Source organism: Sciurus carolinensis, chromosome 1, assembly GCF_902686445.1.
Source record: "Sciurus carolinensis chromosome 1, mSciCar1.2, whole genome shotgun sequence".
Taxonomy (NCBI): Eukaryota; Metazoa; Chordata; class Mammalia; order Rodentia; family Sciuridae; genus Sciurus; species Sciurus carolinensis.
In genome coordinates this window covers 207041233-207050520 of record NC_062213.1, presented here as the reverse complement: position 1 = coordinate 207050520, position 9288 = coordinate 207041233, and the positions used below count along the sequence as shown (strand labels likewise).

At 62.6% G+C, this 9288-nt stretch overlaps 1 protein-coding gene across 8 annotated transcripts in view; it reads right to left on the bottom strand.

Moving 5' to 3' along the window:
* Positions 1-661: 661 nt before the first annotated feature.
* Megf6 (multiple EGF like domains 6) overlaps positions 662-9288 on the bottom strand; it is a 96089-nt gene continuing 87462 nt past the window's right edge. For 3 of the 8 annotated variants that reach the window (XM_047565616.1, XM_047565617.1, XM_047565614.1), the window contains 9 exons: positions 9151-9279; positions 8456-8584; positions 7292-7420; positions 6974-7102; positions 6434-6562; positions 6198-6326; positions 5580-5708; positions 4573-4620; positions 664-4346 (listed from right to left, as the gene is read on the bottom strand). In XM_047565616.1, the coding sequence (XP_047421572.1) occupies positions 4279-4346; positions 4573-4620; positions 5580-5708; positions 6198-6326; positions 6434-6562; positions 6974-7102; positions 7292-7420; positions 8456-8584; positions 9151-9279 (1019 nt within the window). In that variant the 3' untranslated portion in view covers positions 664-4278. Of the gene's footprint in view, positions 4347-4572; positions 4621-5579; positions 5709-6197; positions 6327-6433; positions 6563-6973; positions 7103-7291; positions 7421-8455; positions 8585-9150; positions 9280-9288 lie in introns of all 8 variants that reach the window. The other 5 variants (XM_047565612.1, XM_047565613.1, XM_047565615.1 and 2 more) reach the window with 4 other exon arrangements.

Sequence of the window (9288 nt, the reverse complement as noted above, 5' to 3'; positions counted from 1 at the left end):
GTGGGCTTCAAAGACCATGAGGCTGGAGCTCTGACCCTGGAGCCGACCTTGCTTGTCACTTGCAGCAGGTGGCTCAGCCCCTAAGCCTTTTGGTCTACAAGTGGTTAGGGCAGTGTGGCTTCATCAGCTGGTGAGGACACTAAACCAGGAGGAAGGACAGCCCAGGGCTGTGGGGGGCTGGGGCGACCTGGGTCCAGCCCAGGTCTGCTCAGGACAGCAGACCCTCCTATGGGTCAGGAAGGACAGGGCCTGGGCTGCCAGCAAGACAGGTGCAGATAGGACCCACCAGTCCCTCACGCACCTCCACAGCAGGAGGCAGCCTGAGCGCACGTGACCCCTCGCTTGGAGAACCCTCAGGCCTCGCCCCCCGTGTGTCAGGTTCCACCCCCCATAATGGGGTCCTGTGGGGGATCCTGCCATACCCACCTGGCTGGGGAGGGGCAGCGGCACCAAGGGCAGGCCTGCCTAGCCGCTCGTCCTCCTGTCCAGCTGTGTGACCCAGGCAGGCCCTTGGCTGCATGGAACCTCTACTGCAGATGGGGAAACGGAGATCCCAAAACTCCCTACCCACTGCTGGGGTCATTGGGCTTGCAGGGGACCATCAAGGCTTTTAATGACACCTGCCAACGTCATAAGACCTATGCCCAGGACGGAGCCGAGTGGGACCAGACAGGTTCCTGGTGTTCCAGCCCACTGCAGGGATCTGGCCAGCCTGGGGTAACCTTAAGCCTGCATATGAAGGGCAGTAGGGACAAGGGCTGTGGTCCATCTCAGCAAACATCAGCGCCCAGCCCCGAGAGGGCAGCATGGACTCTGGCAGGATCATCAGCAACCACAGTGAGGGCCGCCCTCCTCCTCCTCCCTTGCGGAGGTGGCCCCGTGGAGGAGGCCTGTCCACAGGGCCCATTCTCCCGGCCCCACTTTGGGATCATCTGGGCTGCTCTGCACATCTGGGTTCCAGCTCCTCCCTCTGCCCTTCACACTCTGCCCGCCAGGCAGGGGATGCGACCTTGGGCGCCCCTGCTGGCCAATAGAGGTACTGCTGGTCAGACCCTTGGACACCAGCCCAGGGATCCCAGAGACACAAGAACCCAGCTTCCACTCGGGGTCAAGAGCACATCAGGGCTTCCACGAGCAGATGTCTGGGGGTAGCCAGACTGCCCTGCCCCACATGTACATTGGCACGTCTGTGAAACTCAGCTCATTTCCTCACCTCTGCCTCTGTCCATCTGCCCTTGACATCTGACCCTGGACCATTTTAGACACCGCAGGTGGCTCCTCCAGATGCCAGCTGTGTACTCTGTTGCCGGGTGGAATCATGTCAGGTGTAAAGGACTAGGAGGTCACCTCTGTCACATCAGTTGTCCCTTGCTGACGTTTTTCAGGCCTTCTTTTTAGGTCTTTAAAAACTCTACCAGAGTAGAGATCCTCGTGCCAGGCACGTGCCCACCTACATGTGGGCTTGTTGCCATGGCGATGGTGTCCTGAACTGTTTCCTACTTGGCCATGATTTATGTTGAAAGACTGGTGACTTCTGAAGGTTTTATAAGTCGTACACGTTTATTTGACATATGGCTTTATTGCCGACCTTGATGAGTCTTATTAACTGCACCCACCTGCTGGCCCTTAGGGTTTTCTAGAAAGACAATCCAGGCCCCTGAAAATCACAGCAAGTTCGTCTCACCACAGAGCCTCACACCTGGCTCATCTGACCCTGTTGTCCCGGCCTCAGCTCTGGACGGGGCAGGGTGGGGATGCAGGCTTTGTTTTCTAAGTCTTGGTCCACGTCCAGGGTGTCCGGCACGCAGCTGGCAAGCCCCTTCCTCCCCAGACCTGCGTTGTGGTGGGGGAGGTGGGACGGAGAGGTGGGAGCTGAAGCAGATGCCATGGTGGTCACGGGGGCGCAGGAGGCCCGGGGCGGCGAGTGGGCAGACCCAGATTCATTCATTTCTCCACTAACCATGATCTTGGCACATGGTCACCACCATCAGTGTCCCTTCTGAACCCAGTTTCCCAAGAGCTGGCGTCAAGCAGGTACTGAACAAATCTTCTCCAACACTGTGGCCTGAGTTCTGCCTTTGCACCTTACGTTGGATCAGGACATTGGCTGGTTTTGTGTTTGTTTGATGGTACTGGGACTGAGCCCAGGGCCCCACGCAGGCTCGGCCAGTGCTCCGGCACTGAGCCACGCTCCCCGGCCCTGACGTTGGTTTCGAACACTTGTATTTGGATAGCTGCTGCTCACTGAGGATCTCGTGAGCTTTCCTATCCCACGCTCGCCTGGTTTTAGAGTCACTGGTAAGAGCCCCGGGAGACTCCTCTATTCAGAGTCCCTGGAACAAGTCACGTTCAAGAGTCTGGGGTGTCTTCAGGTGTTCATGTGCCAACGTGTGTCAAGCATGGCCCAGGTGGTGCGGAGCGAAGGTGCCGGCTTTCTCTCCACGTGTTCATGCCAGTGGCTGGTGTAGCCCCGCTTGCCTCCCCTTGGCTCCCCGTCTTCCCGTCTTAAAGACACTCACTCTTTCGTAAGCTTTACTCTACCGCGTGTGAGTTCATCCCCTCCTGCATTTCTTTTCTTGTTTCATGTTGGTCTTCTACGTTTTTTTATTAGTCTTCAAAGAAGGAAATTTTGTTTTTCTTCAATGTTCCATTTCCCTTCATTTGCTGAGCATGATGTTCACAAGAGGAAGCACGGATGTGCACGTGTCTGACATGAAGACCCATCGCCTAGCTACTCAGGTCGCACCCGCCCTCCTACTTGCTTACACTATTGGTTTTTGTGAAGAGCACATTAAAACCACCAGTTAAGAGGCATTTATTTCTTCCTGGTCTATCCATCATGGCTCCGTGAATTTCCGAACCTCTCTTCTGTATGCGTGTGTGTATAGAGATACAGATTTATAGACAGTGCTTGTCACCTTGAAATACTGAAACTCTCCCAGCCTTTCTCTGCATGACTTTTTAGAAATGAAATGGATCGGTTGGGTCTTTTTTCTCCCCATTAGTCAATTAGTAGGGTTTTTTGTTTGTTTGTTTGTTTTCTGACACTGAGGATTGAACTCAGAGGAATCCACACTTTGTCCCTTGAGACCCTGTGCCCTGGGGGTATCGATGCCTCGGCTGATGGCAGAGGGAAGGCAGTCGGGCTGCAGCCCAGACCTGCAGGGGCCTTCTCCAGGTGAGAGCAGGGGAGGAGACTCGGGGCAAGGTGTCCTTTCACAGTCTGGGTCCCTCCCCACCAGCTGCCCCACCATCTGAAGGAGCCACCGGTCCATCTCTGCTTTGACATCCGCTGGTGAGCACTGTGCCCTCAGGGGGCCTGTCCCCCGTGATGCTGCCCATACCTCATGCCCACCGGGACCTGGGGAGGGCTGGGGGTGCGCTCGGCCTCCACCCAGGATCCCCTCCACACCAGGCCTGCTCTCTTCCCTCCAGGCCACTCTTCCTACACACAGGCTGTAGGACGAGTCACCCTCAGGTTCTGAGAAGGCGCCTTGGCCAGGAGCATGCGGGCCTCAGCCTGAAGCAGCCCAGCGTCCTCTACAGCTCTGGAGCCTGGGAGGGGCCCCAACGTGATGCGTGTGGCCCCATCCCCAGGAAGGGTCTCCTGTTCAGGGGGAGGTTCCTGTCCAAGACCCTCATGCCACCTGGTCTGGGGAAGAGCCCATCAGAACCCACGCAGGACTGGCGGAAAGCAGCAAAGACAAAGGCCACAGAAAGCCACCGTTACCTTAACTCACCGGGCTTTACACAGAACCTGAGCACATCTGCTGGGGACCCGGGGCCCTGCCAGCTGAGTCCAGGCTTCCTGGGATGGGCAGCTTCCAGCTGACCCAGGGCAGCAGAGCCTGTGGCACTGCCCATAAATACCTACACATAAACACAGGCCAGGCCACACGTGCAGGTGGACAGTCAACCAGGCTGCAGCAGTCCAGGGCCTAGCACCAGAAGGACCTGCGGAGGGTAGCCCAGGCTGCAGGGAGGGTCAGGGTGTCCTCGGCATAGTCTGCCAGGTGCCTGATATGGACGATGCAGCCTGAGGTCCAGTCCACTGCCCTGGCTCCTTGTGGTCACATGAGGCTTCCTCCTCACAGACACAGGGCCCTGACTGATTGAGAGGCTGTGCAGCTGTCCACAGCCCTTCACTGAGGCCCACAGCTGTCCACAGCCCTCTGGGGAGGGCCAGGAGTCCTCGGTCCACGCATGTCCTCTTGTATCACCAAGGTCTGGGTCCCTTGGCTGGAGCTTGGTGGCAGGGCCTCCATGCCAGGGGCCGCCTCAGCTAGTGCCTTGTGGCCCTGCTGTGGAGCCGGGTACCTGTCTGCTGGAGACTGGCTGTGTGGGCACTGGGGTGTGAGGAGAAAGGAGGGTCAGTCCTGGGGGTGGCAGCTCTTGAGACAGCCAGCTCCCCACAGGCGCCTCCCTCCCCTCAGAGGAGAGCGGCCAGCCTCCAGCTCAGGTCTGGATTCTGAGGCCCAGACGGCAGGATGTCTGCTGCCGGGTCAGGCCCTCCTTGGACTTAGCCACAACACGGCCCCCTGGAAAGCCCGTGGGCGTTCCCCAACCCTTTACCTGAGCCCTGAGCTGGTGACCAGCTCTCGAGGAACTGGGGGGGTCCACCTGTGAGGGGACAGACAGCAGTCCATGTTCATGCCCCGTGCTCGGGTGGGCAGCTGTCACAGGGCTGTGAGGCCTAACCCCACTCAGGCCTGCAGGGAACCCCCATCCCTAGGCACGGCCTTTTCCCCTCACGCCTCCCAGTGAGCGTTTCCAGCCCTTCCTTTCCAGTAGGCATGGGAGGCAGGGCTGGATGGGGAGGGACTCACCCAGGGCTAATCCAAGCCCGCTCCAGGGCAGTGGCTAGAGCCCAGGAGAGGACCTGCCCAGAGGGGCCCAGCTTCCAAGACTGCCAGCTAAAGGTCTGGGCTAGGGTGCCCTAGGGTGCACTACCACACCTGGCCACTGGGTGCCGCTGTGGATGCCGTCATAGGCAAGAACCAGCCTACTAGTTGTGGCTGGTCCCCAGGCCCCACCCCCCTGTGGGAGTGGGGCTCCCTCCTTCATGGCTCTTAGGGGTCTGAGGCCAGGAACATCTTGGAGAGGTTCCAGAAGATGCACTCGGATCAGGGGTCTCCAAGCTGGGATCCCGGCTCAGTCATACCAGAGTCCTCTGCAGAGACCCTGCCGACACCTGCTGCAGACCAGACCTGGGGAGCCAGCCTGGGCTGGCGGTGGGTGTGGGCACCCCAAGCTCTGCCCACCCGCACTGCATGACCCAGCCCTGCCTGTAGGGCGGGCTGTCTGGGCCCCCACTGGGTTGGCAGCTCACCCTGGACGCTGCTGGGCGGGGAGGGTGGGCTGCTTCAGGCTGGCAGTGTAGCCCACCCTGACCCATGGCGAAGTGGCTGTGAAGCTCTCGCCTCGCCTGTCGGAGCCATGAGGACGCAGGCTACTGGGCAGGGATGTTGTGGTCCCTCTGGCTGGCCGCAGCCCACTCCGTGGCATCAGGGCAAGGGCCAGGTCCTCAGCCCAGGGTGGGGCCCAGTGTCTTCCCCTCCCTCCCTGGGAGCCCAACTCACCGTCCCGGCACGTGGGCCCCAGGTAGCCGTCCACACAGTGGCACTGGCCACTCACGGGGTCACAGTCAGCCCCAGCAGCACACTCACAGCGCAGAGCACAGCCGGGCCCAAAGCGGCCCCCTCTGCAATCTAGACGTGACGGAGGACGGGGAGCGGCCTGAGCAGCCCTGCCTGCCCGGCCGCGGGCGGAGAGCTCGGAGGGTGAGGGCCCCACTTCCCGGGGAGACAGCCCTGCCCGCCTTCCCAACAGCGCCCTGCATCTGTGGGCTCCTGCATGGGAGGGGCACCCTCCAAGTCCACTACCCACATTCCTGCCCGGGCTCTGGGTGGACAAAGGGGGACCGGTGGCTGTGCTGCTCCCCAAGGCTCGACAGGCCCAGGAACCCCCAGTCGGGCTGGGCAGTTGCTATCCTCAGGAGGCCCTCCTGCCCCTCAATGCCCCACCACAGCCAGCAGAGGGACCACCTTCCACCTAACCGGGGCCCCCTGGCGCCTGTTCCCATGGAGGACCGGGCCAGCAAGAGCCCGCGGGGGCATGCTGGCCAGGAAGCACAGGAGGTGCTCAGCCAGAAAATACAGAGACCTACCCACGTCCTCCCGGGCAGGTCCCCCACTCACCCAGGTCACACGTGGCTCCCGAGCGCCCTGGTGGGCACAGGCAGAGGCCGCTGACGGGGTCACAGGGCACCCCACCATCACAGCCACACCGCTGGTGGCAGCCTTCTCCGAATGAGCCCGGCTCACACCCTGGAGGGGGGCAGCTGGCTCAGTGTCCCTGTTGACCCGCACCCAGACTGGACAGGGACAGGGTTGAGGGGCTGCGTGGGGAGCCCGTGGGGCACACGATCACTCACCCCTCTCACAGAACTGGCCATGGAAGCCGGCTGGGCAGAAGCACTGGCCACTGACAGGGTCACAGGGGGCTCCCTGCTGACACTCACAGGCCTCCTGGCAGCCAGCTCCACGGAAGCCGGGGGGACAGGCTGAGGAGGGACCCTGGTTAGGGAGCCAGGGGCCAGGGCAGCAGAAAGCTCCCACATGCGCGGAGTGAGCAAAGGACCAAGTGCTTGGAGCAGAGAGAAGTCCCCTCCCATGTGTCCTTATGCACCAGGGCCTAACAGCCTGGCGGGGCTCACGCGGGAGAGTGGGAAGTGTCCAGCTGGGTGAGAGCCCAGCTCCCTGCTCCCTGAGTGACCCTGGGCAGCCACCTCTGGTGTTGGAGCCCCGGTCATGAGTCGGGGTCAGCCTTATCTCCAGGACTCCCCAAGCAATGACCCAGAAAGCAGCCACTGCCGTTGTGAAGTCAAGGCCGCCCACATGGACCACCCCGGACTGAGGACAGCCACGGGCAGCAGCCCAGCCAGGCGGGGCAGGGGTCCCGCCCCGGGACTCACGGTGCTCGCAGGCCTGGCCGTAGAAGCCAGGGCCGCAGTGGCAGGCGCCCGTGGTGGGCTCACAGGTGCCGTTGTTCTGACAGGAGCACTCTAGGAGGCAGGCAGCGCCATAGCGCCCTGGCGGACAGGCTGGGAGAGGGCAGGACGGTCCCTCAGGACGATTCAGAGGGCCCAGCGCCTTGTCCGGCCCTGTGGCAGCCAGGCTCCCCCCAGGGGCCCTCAAGCCCTGCTCCCACATGGGGCACACAGGCCGCTCCTGCCCACGGCGGGGAAGGCCGCTGTCCCCGTCCTCGGATGCCAGCAGCCCTGGCCACTCACGCTGCTCGCAGTGCAGCCCCGTCCAGCCCGGGCTGCAGGAGCAGCTGCCGTTGGCGCTGTGGCACAGGGCTCCGTTTCTGCAGGTGCACCGCTGCTCACAGCCCACGCCAAACCGGTTCTGGGGGCAGCCTGGGGGCAGAAGACAGGGGCTGCTTGCAGCGCTGGCCGGGCTAGCCACGCTCAGGCCCATGACGCTGCACTGGCTCCTGGGATGTCCCGGGCCAGCCTCGCCCACCAGACACACGGTGTCAGAGTGACGGCAAACGCCAGGCCGGGTCTGGGGGCTGAGGGGACTCAGCAAGCAAGGGGCTGGGGTGCTCCAGAGGCCGTGAGCACCTCACCATCAGTGAGAGGGGTCAGGAGGGCTTCCTGGAGGTGGCAGCCCTCCACACAGCCATGGCCAGCCGGGAGCAAGCGCGCGTGGTCCAGGCCTGGGCAGCGGTGCTCGCTGTGGGCCTCCCGCTCACCGCAGAGCGCTGCCTGAGGGTGGCCAGTGCCCAGCCCAGAGGGGAAGCGGGCCAGGCTGCATCTGGCTGGAGCTGGTCCCTGGGCTTCTGACCTCTCACCACACAGGCTCCCAGGGAGCCTGAGAATTTGGGGTGAGGCTGGCCCCTCAGTGAGGACCAAGGGGGCCAGGCCAAGGGGCTGCAGATGTGGCTGGGGACTAGGCACATTGCTGAGAACACAAGCCACTGCCACCGTCCCTCTTCCCTGTCTCCACAGGCCTGTGCTCCAGGCCTCACCACCTACAGCCCTGTGCCTCGGCCTAGAGACGTGGCCAGGAGGCTGGCCACCCCCAGACAGAAAGCAGCCACTAGTCTCTCCTTCCAGGAGGGGCTCTGGGTCGGAGCCTGAAGCCCCCACAGCCACAGGAACATGGGCAAGTCACTAGGTGGCCTGAGCCTCCAGCCCAGCAGGGGAGGCAAGGGCTGGGGTGGGTGGGACAGGGGCCCTGTCTCCCCAGCAGGGCAGTGTTGGCCACACAGCAAGGGTGCTGCCCATTACCACAGGGTCCCTTAGGGAGCCCACAGTGGCCATGGGATGGATGTGCCCCCAGGATAGGCTGTCCCCCAAGTGGCCTGAGTCGCTGTCCCTCACTGACCTCCCATGGCTAATGGAGGGACACCTGTGTAGTGCCCATGTGCCACCCCCGTAGACACTCACCGTGCTCACAGTGGATTCCAGTCCTCCCTGGGGGGCAGATGCAAGCACCGGTCACAGGGTCACAGGCTGCCCCCTGTCCACACGCACACACATGGGCACAGTTGGGGCCAAAGTGGCTCGGTGGACAGGCTGCCAGGGAAGGACAGGTGAGTTGGCAGTCCCCAGCTGGGCCCTGCCAGTGGACTGCCCTTCTCTCCCTGTCATGTCAACACAAATCAGCATGGGAGAGAACAGGACAGGGTGGGGGAGGGGGTCCCTGTGTCCACCCCAAATAGGGTCAAGCCACCAGCTCCCATCTACTCCTGTACCTGCAGGCTCTACTGGGGGCCGGGCCCCAGGGCCTGCTCCATAGTGACTCACTCCATCCCTCCTGTCCCCAGCTCCACCTGGGCCCCAGAGGGGGAAAGTCCCCACACGACCCAGGAGAAAGGTCCCCTGCTCAGCAGGACCAGTGACCACAGCTACAGCTGCCTAGCTGGCCTCTGCACAGCTGTGTCCCAGCCCAGGTAGGTGGAGCTGGGCAGAGGTGGGTGGGGACAGTAGGATCACACTGATGTCCCCAGGGTTGCTGGCCCTCTCTGCCACCCAGCTAAGCTCAGCCCAAGCCCAGCGAAAGGGAGCCAAGGGTCAGAGAGGCGGTCATCCCGCAGGCGGCCAGCAACCTGCTCCCCAGGGAAGCAGGAAGCGCCACTCACGCAGACTGCAGTCGGCTCCGAGGAACCCGGGCGCACAGTGGCAGGACCCTGTGGCCGCGTCACAGGAGCCCCCGTTCCGACACCCACACACCTGTCCACAGCCTGGCCCGTAGCGCCCAGGCGGGCATCCTGTAGGGA